The sequence below is a fragment of the Gobius niger genome, assembly GCF_951799975.1.
Source record: "Gobius niger genome assembly, chromosome: 20".
Lineage (NCBI taxonomy): Eukaryota > Metazoa > Chordata > Actinopteri > Gobiiformes > Gobiidae > Gobius > Gobius niger.
Genome location: NC_136871.1, coordinates 3895897 through 3918596, shown reverse-complemented (window position 1 = coordinate 3918596; position 22700 = coordinate 3895897). Strand labels below are relative to the sequence as shown.

Sequence of the window (22700 nt, the reverse complement as noted above, 5' to 3'; positions counted from 1 at the left end):
ATACACTATTGCTGCACTGATACAAAAGAGCAAACTTCTTACTGTTTCCAAACATGTTACTTTTACGCCGTTTGCTTTATTTCATGAAAACACGTTTGCACTGGGGAGAAAAGCTACAACCAAAACATTCATAAAAAAATCTGTTAAATCCCTCCCCCTGTTTAATAATGTGCCTGCAGTTCTATTCAGTTGAAGCCGAGTGAACACCAGACCTCCGCAACACCTAGCTGAGATCCATGCCCTCCGCTGGGCCGAGCCCCGCCCCGTCCCCTCCCTGCACGCTCTGGTAAATGGAGGCCATGTCGACGTTGGAGCGGATCATGTTGGCGAACTCCGCCATGCTGGGGCTCCTCTCCACCTCGGGCACGGCCAGCAGGGCGGCGACAGCGCGCATGGCAGACCGCCTCAGCTCCTCGTGCTTCTCGTACTCCTGCTTCACCAAACCACTTTTCACCTGTGGACAAACGAAACGTCAAGAAGCTACAAACGCGGGGCCGGAAACGAGTCTGTGGCAAGAAGCCTGAAGTACATGACCTCAGAAACCCATTTAGTTATTTCATTGCAAAGTCCCTGGCCTGCATAATACCCAAAATACATAGTTTGTTGAACTGTACGCAGTTGTCATAGAGTAATGGAATACGCACAATATTCCATTTCCGACTACATGTATAAATATTTCCTCTCTTTATCTGTCAAATCAATTAATTAATCTGAATCTGGAATGGCTAAATTATATTAATAGTAATTAACTGTATTTCCAGGCTCTATGGGTTGTCGCTTTACAATTTATGTCTGCACAATTTTTAATTCCCCTTAATAAAAACAATATTTTGCTTTTTGCTTCAACCCGCACTTGTGTCCAAACAAAAACATTCTTCTTCCTTGTTTATGCCACACAACTCTGCCTTGCGTGCCCCGCATTGTGAGAGAACAATCAGCACTCCCTCCCTTTGATTTATAATTCTTATTTAGATTTTTGTTAGTTTATTTCAACCCCTAGAATCTTTCTTATACTTTCTCACTGCATTGCCCTGTCCTGCCCCCCTTTAATTCTGACTAAATCACTAAATTAATCTATTTTGGTTAAAAGGAGACCATATGTTTTGAAGCTTTTGAAGTCAATCTCTCCATCTCATCAATTCCATACTGTTGTCGTGTCCTTGGGCAAAATACTCGAACTTTACTCCAGTGTTTCTTGATGTAAAGTACTTATAAGGCCCATGGAAGCAGAGAAGCACCACACAAATGAGAACGTTTCATGTACTGCCCACACTCGGTGGTGGGGGTAAGAATAATCTGCTCGTGGGCAGACTAGTAGAAACGACACTGCCAATCTGCAGGACGTATTTACAGTATTTAGTACCTTGGCTGTGCACGTTGCCTTGAGTGGCTCCACCAGCTGGTCGATTCTTTGTAAAACAGCCGCAGGACACAGAGAAGCCAGTCTGGTCAACATCAAGAAGGTCAGCATCTAAAGATATCAAATGTGATGTGAAATAAATAGCATCCACTTGTGTATTTGGTATTAGGAGAACTAATGTGGGTTATAAAGTGCTTGACAAAAGCCTGACCCTGATGTCGTAGTGGTCTTTGAGTCCGTCCTCGACATGATCAAGGAACTGCAGAACGTCCAGTCCCTCCAGGCAGCTGTCCAACAGCGTGTACATGCACTCGAACGCTGCCTTACGCATGTCCAAACCGTCGTCCACTGTGTGCTTGAACGGGCCCATCTCCACCTGAAGCAACAAGTTTGAATCCTTTTTATAATTGTGACCTAGTTGCATGGATCTGTTGAATATAATTATTAAAAAAGTTTTATTTCAGTGAAGCAACAATTTAATGAAGAAACGTTGGGAAGAAAAGCTATTTTTATTACATTCTATAGAATTTTGATTTTCTCATTCTCTCATTGATATAGATGCAGACGGAATCTCTGGAATTACTCATTATGTACATGGTCATGTTTGATGCAGTTGAGGGGAAAACAAAAAAGAGAAACATGTAAACTTTCTATAATTACTCCAAAAATACTTGAACAAATGCTGAATTATAAATATAGTTTTCTACTCGATAAAGATACAAAGACATGGAGAGGAGCAAAGTGGTTCAACAGCCCATAAATACATAAATAACGGAGATGCTTCAAGCTAGCATCATGCTACATGCTAACGCTAGCTACGACTGCCGTTTTTCGCTTCTGCTGAATAATCTTCTGTGAAAAAACATACACACGGGCCTGATTTATACTTGTCCTTATTTTTGTGCGATAAGTAGCTTTATATTCCACCAGAAAACAACTGAAAAGAGTGAAACATTGTACTTCCGACCCCCTCGGCGAGGCCGCGCCCCCTTATACGACACAAAGCCGACTGTATCTATAACATGGGTGCTATTTAAACATTTAAAAATGTGAAACAATAAACATCATAAAAAATGTCAAACTGGGTAAATAAATCTATAATTGTGTTATGTTTTAGCAACCATTGTGTTTAATGTTTCATATGACGCCATGTTAGGCCTCATTTGCCTCTACAAGGGGTAATTACATGTTTCAAGTAGGTTAATGGTATTGAAATCACATAACATGTGTTTCACAATTTTAATTCTACATGATTGAACAATAATTTGCCTTTTGTCTGCTGACTTTTTACCAGCTGGCTAAATTTCCTGCTTGAAGAAAGAGCCCTCTTTTTATTTTATATGAGGAAAGAAACACTGCTACCGTTACGACTGATATGATGCATTAACCTCTTAACTCCCGCCTGAACCGAGAGGATCTTTTTCCTCACGTCATCAGAATTTTTTTCCCATCATTTTTTTGTATTCAACTGATTTTTATAACTTTTTTGTAATTTTTTTTGTCATTTTTGTCACACTTTTGACATTTTTTCTTCCATTTTTGTATCACATTTTTGTCACATTTTTTGTCATTTTTTGGTCACATTTTTATATTTTTTTGGTCCATTTTTTATCACATTTTTGTCATATTTTTGTAATTTTTTTGTCACATTTCCATCATTGTTTTCGTCTCAGTTTTGTTGCTTTTGAGGTCTGAGCTCATTCTACACATTAGGACATTTTGACAGATTTTGTGAACAATATTTTGGGAGAAATGGGTCTAATGTGTTTATACAAAAATGTTTTATGTCTTTGAGGTCACCACATGGAAAATGAGAGCAAAAACAAAAGCGTTTACATTTTGGTTGAGTGTATGTTAGCCCAGTCTGCCCTGTGGTTACTAATGTAAGATAAATGATTAAAATCCCACCTCTCTGATGAGGTCCTTTCTGATCTGGGTCTCCTGGTACAGATGTGGCAGGACTTTTGGAAGGAGTCCCCGAATGAGTGACGGTTTGTTATGAGCCGCCGAGTTGAACATGACCAAAGCGACGCGACGCACATTAATGTCCTGGTCTTGGAGCGTGGACAAAAAATCACCTGTTGCAAAGACACATAAACGTTTGTGTGTCACTTGCAAAGCTTATTAATACTGTACAGCTGCAGATGGCTTTACCAATGCAGTCCCTCAGAAGTGCATCAATGGGAGCGGGGTGGTCAATGATGGTGAACTTGACCGCTGTCACCACTGTGCTACGGGCCAGAGCAGATCCTAAGAAACAAACAAGTCAACAACAAAGTAAAACCGTGTAACAAAATTAAAAATGCAGGCGTGTCTGTACCTCCTTTGAGCTGCTGCTTCAGTCTCGGCAGCAGCTGATCGGGGTTGACCAACGTGAGTTTTCCCAAACACTCGGCCACTAGGTTCCTGGTGCCCTCCTCTGGACACTGGCAGTTCTGAAACAGCAGGGCCCAGATGGACTCGAGGTGTGGGGAGAGGCTGGAGGCTGGACACGCACTTCACAAAAAGACCAGAAGAGAGTACTTTAGTGTTGTAGCATTCATAAGAAGAAGAAGAAGATCTGCCTTTCACAGACATATAGTCACAAAGCTCTTTACATGAGACAATTGTACATTCACTCCACACTCGGTGATGGTATACTACGTTTGTAGCTTCAGTTTCTCCTGGGGGAGACTGTCAGAAGCGCTTAAAGCTGCATACCGTAAATGCTCTAATATAGGCCGGGACCTTTATTTACTCAAGGGCATCTAGGACCAGGCCTTTATTGGAATCAGGCCACAATTAGAGACAGGCCTTTATTTCTATTTGAGCAAAACGGACGACCAGGAAAACGAAGAAAAACAACATTTGTGTCCATTTGAACCTAAAATATTAGGTTCATTTATTAATTAACATTTCAAACCCTCTCCCAGCGGCTGGAACATTGACGCCTTTTATTTTGTCGGGACAACAGGAAGTGTTTCGTTGCTGTTAGCGGAGCATTGACTTCAATGTCACTGCAGGTTTTCGTTTTTACCGCAGACCGGATTATTTGTTGTTATCTTGTGTAAAGGCGAGTTTAGACGGAGCGTTTGTGTTTGTGATCGATCATGAGACTGACCCGAGAGAAGACGAGACGCTCGCGCTGATGGGAGGAGTTATTTTGAGGCATGGGACTGACCTGCACACGGAGCAGCTGGACGTGCTTTGAAGACGCGATGGTGACTTTATTAAAACCCTGGAGGGTCACACAACATTTGTTGTTTGCCCTGTTTCCAAATATAGTCTGTGGAGGTTTGAAAAGTGGCTAAATCTGTGTCAAAGTTACGCCCGGGTTCCCGTTTGTTACTTCCTGCATGTGAGTTTTCATTTACTCCAGTATGAGACAAATTCCTAACATGGGGAATATTTCTACCGCAATAGTTTCTAATAAAAGCCGGCTTATTTGTCTCCTGGCTTTAATTTGCCTCCGCCAGCCGCGAACCCGGCCTCTGTTAACCGTGCTTTTAACTCAACTACATTAAATACTTTTATCCTTTTAACCTGGTTTTAACCCGGCCTCTGTTACAGACCCGGCCGCTAATGGAATACAGGCCAGTATTAGAGAATTTACGGTAATACAGTATAATGAAGGTAAACAAGGCGTGTGACTTAAAGAACATTGCACATCTGTCATAGGGGACAGAATGAACATTGCTCACTTTAAATATGAGTTGTGAGATATGACACGAGAGAACAGACCTGATGACCTCTTTGAGCGAGTGCAAAAGCAGATACTGCCTCTTTGCCTGGGAAGAGATCTCTTTTAATATGAAGGGGAGATAGTCATTCAAGCTGCCCACCGCCATGCTGCCCAGAGCGCTGGATGCCGCTGTCTTTATCTGGAAAAGAAGTGAGTGCTTGTCACTGGTAAATGTTGTATATTTTTAAAAATATACTCAAGTCATTTGTTCTGTGCCCAATAGTGTTCGTACAGTACTTGTTTGTAATGATCCATAATGCAATCAACTCTAAACTCGAAAGTTGACAAGATCTTTATGATGTTTTCAATTTGGTTCTGTTTGTAATTGGATCAACGAAAAGTTTGCGTAACTTTAGAGTTCAGGGGTAGGCAATGTCAGGCCCAGGGGCCAAATCCGGCCCTCCAGTAAAATTCTGGCCCCCAAGATGATTTTTAGAAATGTTATTATGCAAATTAGAGATCAAATACCACTTAAAGCGCTCTAAAAATGTGAGAAATTGTGTAAGTATTTTAAAATGTCCTGTCAGAACATCCCGCGTGGTCACGGAACCATTTTCAGTGGGTCGCGACTCTATAGGGAACTTGTATTCAATATTTTCCTACTGAAACTGCATGGAAGCATCAACTGTGTCTGTTAAAATGAATGTTATTGGGTTGTTTTGATCATAATTCTTATTGGGATATCTACTGTTTGCTCAACAAAAACTTGTGTGGAAAACATTTTATACGGTATATGACAAATTACAGTTTAATTTGGGTCCCAAAGCCAAAGTAAAACATGGGCATTTGCAGAAAATAGTTCTTTACTTTAGGCTACAATGTTGAGGTTCAGCCCTTGGGTGTTTTCGCAATGATGCAAATCGGCCTCCACGACGCAAACCCCTAGTTTAGTCCAATCAAAGTCTTAACTGAACTTGATGCACATAATAAAACAATACATATGGTTAAACTAAAAAGTGTAAGAGAAAAGCTTTCAAAGTTCGTGTAAGTCCTACAGCAGATGCAAAATTGGTACAGTAAGCAAAGTCCTCGTCAACATTCTGCATGACTGTTTTCTTTCCGGCTGATGAATAGTTTTGGTTACCTCTTCACTGGAGGAGGAAAAGGCCTCAAGGATCACAGCCTGAACCTCTTTGCTGCCTCCCAGGCTGCCGCTCCTCCCCACCTCCCCCAAACACAACAGGGCCAGGACCCGCGCCGACTCTGGGGAACTGTGGCTCTTCACCTGGACACAACAGTCACACAAACGACCGGAGGTCATCAGTCCATATTAGTCAGTCCATATTAGTAATTCTATATGCAAATACTTGGTAGTTTTCCTGCTTTCCGGGATGACAAGTTAAAAGTTGGATTGGGAAGGCTATTTTTGAATACATTAGCGTGTGTGGTACTGAAGGGTCTAACCTCCTGTATGAGGCTGGACACTGTCCCAGGAGTCTCTTTGGGGCAGATGGAGCACAGAGCGGCCACACAGCGGGCGACAGAGTGGTACGACTGTCTGTGGATGTCCGCCAGACACTGCGTGCTGTGGAAGGGCCCCATCAGAGACTTCAGCAGCTGACTGGAGAAAGGAAAAAGAAGTCATTCAGCAGAGGCGTGTGTTCAGGTAGCTATCATTGTATTTAGTTTGAACTTTTTCCTTCGCCTACTACACATATAATAAGAATTTTATAAGGTAATATTGAGCAAAATATATATTACAAAAATATTACAATTTCTACCATATTGAAATAACTTTGTACCGATCACCTCACACACCTCTTACCTATAGCCGAGGTTACTTGTTTTGGAGAGGACCAGAGCCTGCAGGAAATCCAAAATGGCAGCTAGTGCTCCTCCTTGGAGCAGCGGCGAGTGAACCAGTTTGAGAACTCCCGGGAGCACAGAGGAGATGATCTTTGTCAGAGATGAAGGGCAGGCTGTGGCTATACAGGTCAGCAAAGTGATGGACAGCTGAACAGAGAGATATCAGATATGTTGCATTATGGAATTATGGAATTTTCCATTTACAATAAAATGCATTATTGTTGATTATGAGAAAGGGAATACCTGTGACACGTGCATGTCGCTCTCGTCCACTAGAGGGGGTAGTTCACTCAGCACAGGCTCCAGAGCTGCAGGTTTGATGCTGGAGGCCTGATGTGTGACCAGCGCTGTTAAACACGTCAGTGTCCCCAACTTCAGAGCTCTCTGGTTTTTACGCAAGAAAGAGCCCAGGACTGACAGCGACTCGGGCAAAATGGATGACAAGTCAATCTGGGAATAAAGATGATGAATTAAAATAAATGATGTAGCAAGAGATTGTTATGTGATGATTATCTTAGGCAGGATGCCTTCTTCTTTTTGTTGGGACATGCCGACGACTAACATATGTTTACAACTGGTGATGCTTGGGTGTACACACAGATCATCTGCTATTTTAGATATTATTAATTTAATCAAATACAATATCATTTTTGCTTTAGTAATGTATTAAAGTCAATTGTTCTGGCTTAAAACATGGTTTACACCCAGTACAGATATTATTTAGATGTTTACACTATTTAGGCCCTTTTTAAATCGGTTTAGTCCTGATATGAGACACATCATATAATATAAGACCAGAGGTGGGCAGTACTCAGTCACTTAAGTACATGTACTTGAGTAAGTTTTTGAAGTAAATGTACTTTTGCAAGTAGTTTTTTTTATACAGAACTTTTTACTTCTACTTCAGTAATATTAAAACAAAAAGTATCTGTTTCTTACTTGACTAAAATAAAATAGACACAGTGAGTATATCTTTCAGTAAAAAAAAAAAAGTATTTTAAAATCTTCAAAATTATTGTATATGTCTTTATGGGATTCTCATTATTTCATGTTTTGCAGTTACACAGTTACTCAAGCACATTTTTCTCAAAGTATTTTCCCAGCCAGCAAAACAATGTGGCCTCTGCTTGGATTTGCCCGCCTGGGTAATAAGTGGACTTGTCCGCTGTTTCCATGAGGGCCCCATGTGTGTTGGCCCATCTGGGCTGGACCTTCACAAGTCAAACTTATAACCCATGGGCAAACCCATGCAGAGCCAACTGGCTGGGTTTGTACTTTTAGTAAATATTTTGGCAACTCTACTCACTACTCTACACTAGACGAGGGGTGTTTAGAAACTCATTTAATACATGCATATTTTGTACATTACACCTAATTATTATTTATGCAACTATTTAATTCTACGTTTATGGAAAAAAATTGGTATTTTCAATGAATCTGTGCTTCTTTTTGTCTTTAAAATGTGCTATACAGATAAGAATGGCTTATCTGACCTAAACATCCCACTGGCCTTCAACAGCATGAACAGCACCAACTGGATTAACCGTTTTGAGTGAACCTTCAGTGGAGAAGCGGTGATCAGGGTGATGGTCCGCACTGTCGTTAGCCGCGTGATCTCATTCTTCAACCTCTCCAAAAAGATGCTGAGGACAACCTTTAACTCCGCCCCCAGGTGGTCGCTGAGGTGACAAATCATTTGACCCATGCAGGAAATCGCGCGCTCTTTGACTTCCTGGTCGATGTCTGTAGCTTTTAATCTCTTCAGCGTTGAGGAGAAAACCTTTGAGAGAAAAGTAGAAATGTAACTGAAAATACACAGAACAAATATTACTGGAATAAATGAGATTTGGATTGAATACAGCAACTATTACAGGGTTTATACAGGTTGCAGGAAGCCAAATGTAATGCCTTTTTAATGACATTTAAGGCCTTAATTTTGGCACAGTTCATTTAAGGACTTTTAAAGCAGTACTAAGTAACTCATGCCCCTAGAGTCCTTAAGTGCCACTGCGAGTGTCGTAGCATGTTGCGTTTTTTACTCATTAATTGTCCGTGAGAGTAAATACTACGCTGACAGAAAAGACAAAGGGAGAGAGGGATATTGTACATCCAATCACACAATGGAGAATTTGTTTCAGTCAAACGTGCCTGTAAATACTGTTTAAGTGGCGCTAGCCCACAGTTAGCTTCTTCTTCGTGATTCCATTAGTGTGTATTGGTGGCTCTGACCCGGTGCAGGCAAAGTTGCAATTGTGTTTTTTTGGCCAGAGACACAAGGGGGAGATGAAAGACCCCCCACTCATCCCTTAATACAAGGACTACGAAAAGGATTTATTATGGTAAACAAGTTACTTAGTACTGCTTTAATATTTTTAATGCCCTGCGGAAACCCTGTATTACTTTTTTTTTTGGCTGTGGTTTTCCATGCAACATTAATACAAATGTTTGTACTGCTATGATATATATCACATTATGTTTTGGAGAATTATGTATCTATTATTAATTTTGGTTGTGTTTTAATTTGTGTATTTGCTTTTTTTCCCCCAAAGATTTGGGTTCAAACGATCTCGTACCTCTTTGATGAAAGGTTTCGGGTTAAATCCCCCGGCCGTGGTCTGGTCCAGAGGTCTCATGATTTTGACCAGCTGCTGAGTGACCAGCAGAGCCTCGGACGTGATTTTATAAAAGGAGTCTTCAATGCAGGCCACTACGGGAGGCAGCAGCACCTGCAATAGGTACAACATTAGGAAGCATTAAAGGAATAGGCTACCGTTTTTACATACTGAGATATGTTCTTACCTTAGCTTTGACGAGTTCTTTAGGACCTGTCTGATCTTCCCCCGTGCCTTCAGTCACGTAAACACAGCGCAGACGGCGTTAGCATTTAGCCTCTCCCGTAATAATACCAGGAGTAATTTGGCATCCGAACAGTAAAGTGAAGATTACTACTCCTGGTATTATTACGCCTTACAATATAGTTTTTATCCGCTTAGAAAATCCACATTGTTTAATTTTGTGTATTATACTTTGTAGTGGAACACTTCACGTAACCATATTTAAATAGGGAAAACGTGGAAGAGCTTGGTAGCTTCTATCTTGACCTGTTTTGGAGCTATAGTGGAGAGCAGAAGAGGCTAAATGCTAACGCCGTCTGCGCCGTGTTTACGTGACTGAAGGCACGGGTGAAGATCAGACAGATCCTAAAGAACTCGTCAAAGCTAAGGTAAGAACATGTTTCAGTATGTAAAAACGGTGGCCTATTCCTTTAATATACAAACCCATGACAGATCTGATTATTACAGTACATTGGTCAATTGTCAAACAAGAAAATTATGCAGTTAGTTGGCAACCTTTATGTGATGATTGTATGTTAAAAATCTGATCTCATACAATTATTTCATATTGACCTTTAGTTACAGAAGTAAAACCTCTTAAAAATCTATAAATGAAACAACATGGGGATAAGTAGAAAGATGTTTTATTCTATTCTATGTTTGGCACTGTTGCAGTTAATGCAAAGCAATAGTCAGAGTAGAAACCTGCATGTGTGGTTGAAAGGCTTGCGGAGGGTGGGACAGCAGAAGCACGTGGAAGAACGACAGAGCATCGATTCTCATTGTGGAGGAGGTGGATTTGTCCGTCAGGGAGAAGACTATGCCTGAAGAAAGTAGGAACAAGGAAAGTTATATGCAGTGGAGTTAAAAGCCAATGCGGTGTCAGGATGTTAAAATGTGGACAAATGACACGATGTGCGGTGTTTTGCAAAATTCCAGACAGGTTTGTAAACGAATGAGAGAAGTAGTAATGCAGAGGAAAAAACAATTAGAGGCAGAGACATATTGGTATTGATCGTATTTCAACACTTTGAACTAAAAGCTTTTTCAGAACAACATTTCCCACTTGTGACGGTGATATCTGTACTGGAACACGGTGAGTTACCAGGTATAAGTGCGGGGACGTGTTCCTCCAGAGCTCCCGGGACGGTGTGGGCCAGTTCAGTGAGGACAGAGAAACAGCCCTGTCGAGATTTAACGCTCTTGTCCTTCAGCTGTTTGTGCAGAGCCTTCACTATCACAGGCACCTGCAACAGCCAAAACTTTCCATCAAGAACTGGACTCACGTTGAGTTCAATTTTGATACTCTCAACCTTAAGCGAACAACATGGAAATTAACAAGTGGCTATTTGAAGCTTGCACTTTAGCATAGACAGTGGGTTTTCAGACATTTTTTGAAATACTTTTTATTATTATTTTCTTGTGTTAAAACTTTTACACTGGTTACCCTATGTACTAATACAATAAAAGTAGAAAAAAAACACACATTCTCTGAACCAATTGACCTTCTGCAAAACCCCTGCCCCAATCATACATCATAGCAACCGTTGCTACCAGACATTCTCTGGATTTCCTGCCTGAGAAAATAGTGCAGCGCTGTGTGTGTTTATCCTCTTTCAAAGCTGACAAAAAAATAATTAAAACAGTGCCTGTTCACTTGTAAGCCAAGTTAAGACTCGTTTACGATCTGTCTCGTTGCTTGCCAAAAGTTTCATGAGCTGTCGTTGCTGGACATTGTCAAAAAAAGCTATTTCTGCTGCTGGAATATCCGGCACACTTTCTAACGTTGATATTTCAGCCCCGGGTGGTTTAGTTTTGTTGCCAGTGCTGTTTGCCCACAAGACATTGCGGCTAGAGGATCATGACTATTATGCTATCTCGCTGAACAACCACAGCCGTGAGGGAGACTCTGTAGCTCGAGGGGTCTGTGCACCACCTGGCTCCAGTATTAGTTAATTTAATATCACTGATATCTTTCAATACTAGATTAACATGAATTAGTAGTGCAAGACTACTAGGATTCTTTTGAACTTTTATTATTGTGTAATTGAGAGTGTCCTGACCAGTTGTATTACAGTGTGGTTTGGTAATCTCACTCTGAAAGAGAAGAAGGCTTTGAACAAAGTGGTTCTCTCAGCCTCAGGACCATTGGCTGCACTTTGCCGCTCCTGGAGGCCACATATAAAGCTCAACTACTGAATCGAGCTTTAAAACTCGCAAATGATGCCTCAGGCCGACCTGCTATGGCCTTTTTTGAGATGCTTCCTTCAGGGAGAAGGTATCGCTCCATCATATGTTCTACTGATCGACATATTAACAGTTTCTTTCCTCAAGCTGTGATCACTTTAAACAAGGCACTTCTATTATATTTATCTGTGTGGACTTTTATTGTACAATATTTTGCCCTTAGGCTTTTAATGTGGCAGTGTTTGTTTGTTCTGTTTTTTATATTGTGTCTTTTTACGTGTTTTACATATCGCACTTTGAGCTCTTTGCAAAAAAAAATTCCAATGTGGTTTTTCAAACTGCAAATGGCCAATAAATTAATCTGATGAATCTGAATCAAGAGCATGACTAGTCCACACAACAGTTGTTATGGAAATTATGGAAATCCAACTGTATATTATTATATGTTTATTGTAATCACATTACTTATGTTTTATGAGCGACTGACAAGTATGCAGTGTAACCTGTTTACAGCTAAAGGACACCTGCTCGGCCCGGGTCAGGACATCTTATCTAGAATTGGAGACAGGGTGTTTGTGTTCTTGTGTGGCGACGTTTGTCTAATACATTTCGTCAGTGTCTCTGAATGTCTTAGGTCAATCTGACCCATTACACCATTGGGGCATTCCATAATCGTGTGATCATTGTGCTGTCTTTGTGTATAAATACTGTGAGCTGTGAACTGTTCTTCAGAGCATCTTGTATCCAGGTACTTGATGTGTCTCCATGTGCACATGTCCAATAAATCGGCACGCTTGACTCACGACAACTTCTCTCCGGATTTTATTTGATATGGTGTCAATATTTACCATAACTGTGTTGCATTTAAGGTAGCTCCAGGGATGTTTTCCTATTTTGGTGTTTTGGCCTCAATAGTTTCCCATCGTTGCATCTTTTAAATATATTCCCCCACTGCATATTGCGCCCCATTTTGCCTCGATCCGGAGGATATTGCGCTGGTATTGCACCAAAAAGAGTCACTAACACGTACTTGTTCTAAACTCCACTTCTCGCCAGAGCTAATTAACAGTTCAGGGCCCGGCTTTTGCGAAAGGTCAGTTGTTCCACGACTAACACTTCAAACCTGTTTGTTCAACATGGCGACCGATGGCTCCTCCTCTCTCGCGGCCCCGTGCTCAGACATAAGCCCGACGTGGCCGCTGCCCACTCGGGTTTGTCTGAGGAGCGTGGAGAAGGCGGCGAACACATCCGCCCTGACGTTCTCCTCCCTCTCCCTGAAGCGGGCGAGCAGGCCGGGGCAGAGAGAGGTGTAGAACGACAGGAGCAGGTCCCGCCGAGTGTGGATCAGAGCCTCCAGACATTTAATGGACGAACGCCGCACTTTCCAGCTCATGTCGTCATCGTCACTGTACTCGTCGTCTGACTCTGGAAGGTGAGGTTTTCAAACGGTCAAGTTATTTATAATCAAGGCTGGGACATATATCAGTTTTGCCATATGTATCGTGTCTCATTTGTCTTATATTGCAACAGTACCTTCACCAAATCCATCCTCTATGTCCATACTGTCCTCGTCCTCCTCTTCATTGTCGTAGTTATAGTTGGGGTCGTAGGTCATGAACTTAAGACACAGCTGGGTCACTGTGGAAATGTGGGGCGACATTTCTTTGGGACACCTGACCAAAAAGCAATCATTTAGTCAGTCACATATTCATTGAAATACTATGATTGTTTTGTATTTTGGAATATGTGGTATGTGACTAACCTCCTTATGAAAGCTTCAAAGGCTTGGAAGCAGTACTCTCTGAGCTCATCGTCCTCCACACTCGTCAGCTTCACTACCATGGGAATCAGCTTCTCCAAATGTTCGCCTGCAGCAAACACAAAGATGAAAGCGTTTTAGTCGCCAGCAGAACATCACATTCTATGATTAGGCACTTTTAGAACAAGGTTTACTGTCATTTTTATGCCTGACAGTTGACAGTATCTTTAGAGTCAATAACAGGGCTGCAACTAACGATTATTTTGCAATCAATTATTTTTTCGATGAATCAATTAATCGCTCGGCTGTAAATGGTGTAGGAATTTTATTTTTTTTTCAATTTTGTTCATCACATTATAGCTTAAAGATGCACATATATCACATTGTTGATACATGTAGGGGGAGGAAAATACTTAATTTTAAAATTCTTAACCCCTTAACTCCCACCGGAACCGAGCACATTTTCTCCAGTTTGGCTCTACCCCAGTCCAAAAGCTTCTGAAAAAAAAGCTGTGAAAATAGCGACAAAACTGAGACGAAAACAATGACGGAAATGTGACAAAAAAGTGAGAAAACATTGACCAAGAAGCGATGAAAAATTGATGAAAAAATGACAAAAATGTGACAAAAAAATGACAAAAAATTTATAAAAAATTGACGAAAAAATGACAAAAATATGACAAAAAATTACCAAAAAATTACAAAAATGTGATAAAAGTTTTACATAAAAAAATACAAAAAATTGACGAAAAAAGTACAAAAAAAAAAAGTGACAAAAAATGATGATGGAAAAAAAATCTGATGACGTGAGGAAAAAGATCCTCGGTTCAGGCAGGAGTTAAGAGGTTAAACGCCGTATAGTCCCTTTAAGTGGGCTGTGTGAGGATGTGTTGATGGAGTAAACTAAAGGGAAATGTTTTTTGAAGGCTCTATTCATGAAATGTACAATGTACAAAACACTACAGACCCAAATCAAAGTAGGATTTCATCAAAATTCTTACATTTTTTATGTCATTTTTGCTCCATTTTAGTCTGTGTGAACCAGAAAACGATTAATCGATTACTAAAATAGTTGTCGACTATTTTTGTGATTTATATTTTTATTGATTTTTTCTTTATACCAATATGACCGTGAGGTCAAAATTCAATCAAGGCATCACATAAATCGTACAAGTCACAGATTGAGGTGCAAACCATAAAAAACAAAACAAACCTCCCCCCTCCCCTCCCTCCCCTCCCACCCTATCCACCCATCCCACCCCATCCACCCCATCCACCCATCCCACCCCTCCCTCCCCCCATTCATACAATTGATGCTGCAAAGATAAAAACAGAGATAGATGAAATAAATAAGATGAAACAATACATAAAGGAAAAAATAAATAAATAAAATAAAAGAATAAGAAAAATATATATATTTTTTAAAACAAAACAAAAACAGAACAGTAACCTCTCGACCTCCCCCTTAGGCAGGGACACCATCCCCCAAAAAAATAAAAAAATAAAAAAAGGGCCACAAAACGACCGCACGTGTCAAAAAGAATGTGCGACAAAAAATAAAAAAATAAAAATAAAAAATAAAAAATAAAAATATATATATATTTTTTATTACTATTTGATTTTTTTCCTTTTTGTTGTTATTTTTGTTTAGTTTTTTGTTTTTTGTTTTCTTCTGTTTTTTTTTTAATATTGTTTATCGCGATACTTTCCCACCTCAATATATCAAACTTCAACTTGTTTTGGTGACAGGCCTAAATGCTCTCGTTACCCCTGTGGGTCCCCGTACCTCTGATTGGGAAGCACTGTTCTAAGAAACAAGGCCAAACTATATCTGGCGTGAAGTTTCTTACCTACTCGATGTCCTCCCTGGCGGCTTATTGTGGCCAGACACTGGATGTACGTTCGGGACAGCGAGCTGGGCGGAGCCTTGGCCAGCTCTGTCATCAGGTGTTCGGTCAGCTGAGAGAAGAGGGCGGGGCTACAGCTGGGCACCAGGTAACCCAGAGCCAAGATGGAGCGCTTCCTCACTGCCATCCTTGAACTAGTTAACTATAAGTGGGCAAAATATTTTTTTTATTCATGGCTGATGTATAGGGATGTCATTTCAAAACTATCTTTACAGGATTTTAGAATTAGCCCTTACCTGAGGCAGCAGGCTGGACAACAAAGATCCGTGGAAACTGACCAGTGCACCACTTAACCTGTGAAATAAAATACAATAAACCTCAAAATTCTGATTGGTAAAAGCAAATTATCACAGAGTTGAGAGGAACCCATTTTCCAGAGGTATGGCACGCAAAACAGGCACCTACAAATCATAAAGAGTTTACATCAGGTCAGCCCCGTCCCGATTTCAATCAGAGTGAAGAGCAGGGGGAACAGTCATCCACACTCATATGTTGAAACTGATGTCAAAATCAATGTCAACATCCTTTAATGGGTCACAATTCCAGATGGCAAAAAATGCAGCCACTGAAAGGAAGGAAAGTACTCGGGATACATTTTGTCAAAGTGCTGATACTGTCCACTGCTTTCAACGCTACTAAGTAAACACTGAAACCGAATGGCATTTATTTTCATTCTATAATATACAGTATATACGTCACTTTATCGGCGTCACTTATCAACCACTTGCATTATGACTGTAAACCTGCACTGCTAGTACTGACATTTTTTATTATAGTCTGTTTATTTCTACTTTTTATTGTTTATACTTTTTGCCCCCTCAAAGAAACAGGCCACCGTTATTCCATACTGAGATATGTTCTTACCTGAGCTTAGATGAGTTGATGCGCACCTGTCTGGTCTTTGTGCGTGCCCTCAGTCACGCAAAACGACCAAAGATGTTGATAGCATTTGGCCTCTCCCAATGTGTTTCTATAGCTCCAAACGGGGAGTTAGAAGCGACCACGCTCTTCCACGGGCACAAAGACCAGACAGGTACGTATCACCTCGTCTAAGCTCAGGTAAAAACATATCTCAGTATGGAAAAGCAGTGGCCTGTTCCTTTAAAGCTTTTGGTAGTCATTGCATATAGATACCTCTTTTTATTATTTAATTGTTTGCACATTTCCTGTCTATTCTGCACACCCTGAGTGTTTCTGATAGCTGAATGTAACAAGTGAATTTCTCCATTGTGAGGTCAATAAAGGCTTATCTCATCTTACCTTATCAATAACTATAAACTAATCAGGGAACTGGGTAATCCTCCTAGTGTTGACAGAAGATATGCTAATAAGAGAAAAGTATCAATATCAATGTATTGTAAGGATATTTTTATATGGTTATACAAAAAAAGTTGATATTTGTGTGTATTTGACCTTGAAGTGACCAAGCAGCTGTATGAGTTAGTCAGCATGGTGCCTTTGCTTTCGATCATAATGGTCTCTACAACACTCCAGGAGCAATTGTTTTGAAGGTTTTCTGGGGAGAAGGTCCGTCAGCAGTGAAAACCTTCCAAGCAATAGATCCTGGAGCGTCCTGGAAACCACTGTGATGGTAAGTAAAGCCATGCTGACCACCCAGCCGCTGGGTCACTACAAGGTCAACCTTTATTTTCCACATAAAAGTGGCATAATGCACCTTCAATAAAACAACTCATCTTCAGAAAGGAGAAAAAAGGAAAACAGGATCACCCTCAAATCTCCTCTTTTGAACCTATAACAGCTTGACTTCAACAGAAGGCATCCATGTGTTCCTGTTCTGCTAAAAGGGAACAGGTAAGTCTCCAGGTGACCCAAGATGGACTGCAAGGATAAACTGTTTATACATAGACTAGGTCGCTCAGTAGATCCTCCAGAAAATAGGGCTCAAAATAAGCACATTTCAATATGTCTACTATAATATAAAGTCGAAATATTACCTTCCCAACATGTCTGAGAGTATGTCCAGAGCCTCCAACTGAATTGACACGTCATCCTGTTTCCCCATGGCCCCAATCAACTGAGTGGTGATTTTCTTGCACACTCCAACAGTGAGACTCACACCTGAAGATGGGAAAGTGAAACAAAGATCAATACATAACTAGAAATGCAATGGCTGCGCCATTGCGATTGACTGCGGAATTGTGGGAAGCGAATGCAGAAATTGCATAAACTGTTCAAATTGCATAAATTGTTTAATTTGCATAATCTAATTTGCATAAACTGTATAAACTGCATAAAATTCATAAATCCTAAATGGCATAAACTCTTAAGTTGCATAAACGGTTTAAAATGCATTAACTGGTTAAATCCCATAAAGTGGTTACTTTGCATAAATTATTAATGTTGCATAAACTTTCATATTCCATAAACTGGTCAAACTGTTAAAATGGCCTCAGTGCTTGATTAGCAGAAGCTGCACAAATGGCTGAAAGGCGGAGTCTCCCCATTGGCTGGATTCCCCCATACACACCAATGCAAAAATTTCAAACTCTCATATAAAAAAACTGGAAAACTGCAGAAGGCCAATTTTTTCTCAAAACCCACAAGTTGCATAAGCTGAACATGCACAAAGTGCAGAAATTGCATAAAATGCAGAAAAAAGTGCAGAAAAGCATGGATTTGCGGCAGCCCCATTATAAGTCAATGGGAAAAATCTCCGACATTTTGGCCGATTGCGGAAAAAACGTAAGTTGCAGAAGTCCCAAAAGTAATAGCACCCTTCTCCTCAACATGCGGAACGTTTTGATGCATAACTTGCATAAATTGCACAAAGCATGAAGGTGCTGAAAGCTCTAGAAAATCGGGAAAAAGATGGAAGAGGAATAATAATAAAGAACATGAAAACCAATAATTGACTGCGGAAGAATTCCGCAGTCAATCAATAATAACATAAACTAGAAATGCAATGGCTGCACCATTGCGATTGACTGCGGAATTGCGGGAAGCGAATGCAGAAATTGCATAAACTGTTCAAACTGCATAAATTGCTTAATTTGCATAACCTTATTTGCATAAACTGGTAAAATGCATAAAATGTCATGTTGCATAAACTGTATAAACTGCATAAAGTGGTAAAATGCACGAATGGGTTAATTTGCATAAATTATGTAAATTGCATAAACTCTTTAAATTCATAAATCCTAAATGGCATAAACTCTTAAGTTGCATAAACGCTTTAAAATGCATTAACTGGTTAAATCCCATAAGTGGTTACTTTGCATAAATTATTAATATTGCATAAACTTTTAAATTCCATAAACTGGTCAAACTGTTGAAAGTGCTTGATTGGCAGAAGCTGCACAAATGGCTGAAAGTCCTGGAGTCTCCCCATTGGCTGGATTCCCCCATACACACTAATGCGACAGGTCCACATACACACCAATGCAAAAATGGCAAACTCCTGTATAAAAAAACTGGAAAACTGCAGAAGGCCATTTTTTTCTCAAAACCCACAAGTTGCAGAAGCTGAACATGCACAAAGTGCAGAAATTGCATACAATGCAGAAAAAAGTGCAGAAAAGCATGGATTTGCGGCAGCCCCATTATAAGTCAATGGGAAAAATCTCCGACATTTCGGCTGATTGCGGAAAAACCGTAAGTTGCAGAAGTCCCAAAAGTAATAGCACCTTCTCCTCAACATGCGGAACATTTTGATGCATAACTTGCATAAATTGCACAAAGCATGAAGGTGCTGAAAGCTCTAGAAAATCGGGAAAAGATGGAAGAGGAATAATAATAAAGAACATGAAAACCAATAATTGACTGCGGAAGAATTCTGCAGTCAATCAATAAATAAACAAACAAAATGGGTTAGTAAAGGTCATAATAAGCCTGACCTGTTGTGGATAGGGGCAGCTCCGCGATGACAGTCTTCAGGCCCATGCTGGAGATGTCTCTAAGCTGCTCTTTGTCCGACATCATGTTTGAACAAAGCGTATCCACCATTATCTCCACCTGGGGCTCCTTCACTTTACTCACCAGAGGAGCAAGGCTGAAGGTAAAAAAGAAACAGCATTCGGTGACTTCAGACATATCTAATTGCTCCTAATTCTAGAGAGTATGTAAGTTTCTTGTCTTTACCATTTCACAGCTAAGTTCTGCACCTCTCCATTCTTGTCTTCGAGCAGCCTCAGCAACATCGACACCACCTTCCTCTCGCTGTCCTCATCCAGTTTAATGCTGTCCTTCTGCAGCTCCAGCATCAAGTCATTCGTGGCCATGAACCTACGCATTTTGGACGACAAAAAAAAAAAATACACACAAGACGACAAGCCTGTTTATCTTTCTCACGTTTTCCATGCATTCATTTGAGTTAGAAAATGTGAGATAATAATGCACTTTAATCAAAGTATTTCAAAAGCATTTCTCTACACTGCAAAAAGTATTTAACTAGATCAGTATAAACATCTCAATTTGAGCATAATAATCCAAATTTTAGTTGTTTTGACTAGGTAAGAAGTTGTTGGGCATTTGTCCTAGATTATTTCACTTGTTCTGAGATGTTTCTGACTCGTTTCGATACATTTCGTCCTTATTTCAGGTCATTTTCTTTGCCAATAGGGTAAGAAAATTGGTCTTATCTCATTGGCAATTTTACTTTCTTATTTCAAGCGAGATTTACCCTAGAACTGGTCTTTAATGTCCTCAAACAAGCAAAGTAAACTTGGTCCGATCAGGAATAGTGTCTAAATGAGTGAAAACCACTCAAAACAAGATACATTTCCTCAATTCAAGTCATTTAACTTTTTAACTTTTTGTAGTGTAAACCCACACTTTAACTGAGCCCATTTTCTCCGGTTCGGCTTTTTCTCCGGTTCGGCTTTACCCAAATCTGAAACCTTCTTAAAGTCCACAGGCCTTGGTAACGCCTCATTTGAAAGACCTACAAAACATATCCACGATTTTTCCTCGTGTTTCCAAGCATCGTTGCCGAGTTGTCGTCACTTTTTTTTGTCACATTTTTGTCACATATTTGTTGCACTGCAAACAGTAAATATCAAGCATTGGCTTAAATGTCTTGAATTGAGAAAATGTTACTTGTTTGGAGCAGTTTTCACTCATTTAGACTTTTTTCCTGATCTGACCAAGTTTACTTTGCTCTTTTGAGGACGTTTACGACTAGTTCTGAGGTAAATCTCGCTGGAAATAAGAAAGTAAAACTGCCGATGAGATAAGTCCCATGTTCTTACCCCATTGGCAAAGAAAATTGCTTGAAACAAGGACAAAATGTATCGAAACGAGTCAAGAAACATCTCAAAGCAAGTAAAATAATCTGTATCAAAAGCCCTAGTATATCTTTCCTTGTCAAAACATCTGAAATTCGGATCATTATGCTCAAATTGAGACTTTTATACTAATCTAGTTCATTAGTTTTTGCAGTGTGTGTTTTTCTTTGTTCTTTTTCAGCTTCATTTCAGTCATTTTTGCCTCTGTTTTGCCGCTTCTTTTTCAGGACGCTTTTAGATTTGGGTAATGCCTGCACTGCAAAAAGTAACCTACTAAAAACAAGGACAAAAATCTTAAAATAAGACATTTTGTCTTGTTTTAAGGAAAAAATTCTGCCAATGGGTCAGCATTTTTTTCTTGCTAAGAATTCTTATTTCTAGAATATTTTTCTTATCATAAAACAAGAAAGAAACACTAAATTTAAGCAAATAAATAGCTAGAATTAAGCAAAATGTCCTCAGAAAATGGAATAATTTAAGGAAAACATTCTTATTTAGTGAAAAATGTAGGTATTTTACTTAAATGTTGCTTGATTTAAGTAAAATGTTCTAAATTACACACATTTTTGAGCAAAATGTTGTTAATAAATACTATCTCCATGATGTGGAGCCAGATGGCTGTAGGATTCACCTATTGTACATGTTTTTAGTGGTAGGGGAAATGTACACAGACACAGGGAGAACATGCTCCACACGGAAAGGCCCCGTCCTGGTGGGAATCGAAGCCAGGACCTGTGAGCTGTGAAGCTGAGGCTCTAACCGCTGTGCCACCAAGCCGCCCACTTTAAAGAATGGAATGTATTATCTGTGAGAATCAGTTCTTAAATTAAGTGTTGTTGTGATCTTATTTTGTCTTAAAATAAGAAAAAATATTCTTTGTCTAAAGCTGAAGAAGATTCAAAAAGTCTTTATTTCTTGTTACAAGAAAAATTAGCATGTTTTGTAGCAAATATATCTGAACAAGAAATGGCTAGATTTTATTTCCTAAAATTTTCTCAAGAAAAATTTGCTCGGCAAAACATTATTACTTTTTAGGGAAAAAATAAGAACTTATTTCTTAAAGTAAGACATTTTTTACTTGCTTAGAATCCACTTTTTGCACTTTTTGCAAAGGAAAGACAACACAGAACAACGGTTTGTGCTTCACATGCTTGAGTGTACAAGTCCCTCAAAGCACTACATTGCAGCACACTAGTCATTATTCACTCAATGTGGCAGTAGGCGAAGTGGGCGAAGTGTCTAGCTCAAGGACACAACAACAGCCTGCACCATTATGAGCGGGGATTCGAACCCCTGACCTTTCAACTGAACCACTCTCACCCAATCATCGTATGTTTTGTAAAGTGTATAAACTGGGCACTTTGGGGACCTCAATAAAAAAGTTAAGATTTACAACAAACCACAACACATGTCTTACAAAACCCCACCATGTAGCACCAAAAGTGTCATCTCATTGTGAGCACATACACACACAGTCAGCTGGGGCAGGCAAAGTTATACCCCCTTACCTAAAATCTTTGTCAGTGGATGTCATTTTCTCCAGTAAGTTGGAGATGTGGTAGGTTACATTCGACATGTTTCGGCAGCTGTCACCACCCCTGAGAGAAAACGAAAAAAAAAAGAGATTTAACCTAAAAACATGGCGAGGTAGAGTACTCCAGCAAGCAGTGAGGGGGAACTTGACACTTGGTAGTGGGCGCAGTTAAAAATAGACTGGAAAAAGCCCCGGTGTAATGTCGCCATCGTGTGGGCGAAATGGCCACTCACATACGGAATGAATAAAGGATGGAAAACAAAATTATAAATGCATTTATTCGTTGTTATTATAAAGCTATTTTGTGTGTTGATATTGCTACGTTTCATGGCCTACCGAACGTTATTAT

General features: G+C 39.9%; 1 protein-coding gene across 1 annotated transcript; it reads right to left on the bottom strand.

Annotated features, from left to right (window-relative positions):
* Window positions 1-91: 91 nt before the first annotated feature.
* cand2 (cullin-associated and neddylation-dissociated 2 (putative)) lies at window positions 92-22452 on the bottom strand. Its single transcript, XM_079579224.1, has 24 exons — window positions 22326-22452; window positions 19673-19816; window positions 19429-19583; window positions 17530-17653; window positions 15811-15868; window positions 15518-15716; window positions 13671-13776; window positions 13442-13581; window positions 13032-13333; window positions 10827-10968; window positions 10427-10545; window positions 9461-9613; window positions 8446-8667; window positions 7131-7337; window positions 6847-7034; window positions 6486-6642; window positions 6166-6306; window positions 5081-5220; window positions 3681-3856; window positions 3515-3610; window positions 3269-3438; window positions 1572-1736; window positions 1364-1471; window positions 92-454 (listed from the first exon to the last, which is right to left on the bottom strand). The coding sequence occupies exons 1-24, from the start codon at window positions 22391-22393 to the stop codon at window positions 224-226; spliced, it is 3711 nt and encodes a 1236-aa protein (XP_079435350.1). The 5' UTR covers window positions 22394-22452; the 3' UTR covers window positions 92-223.
* Between the last annotated feature and the right edge of the window lie 248 nt (window positions 22453-22700).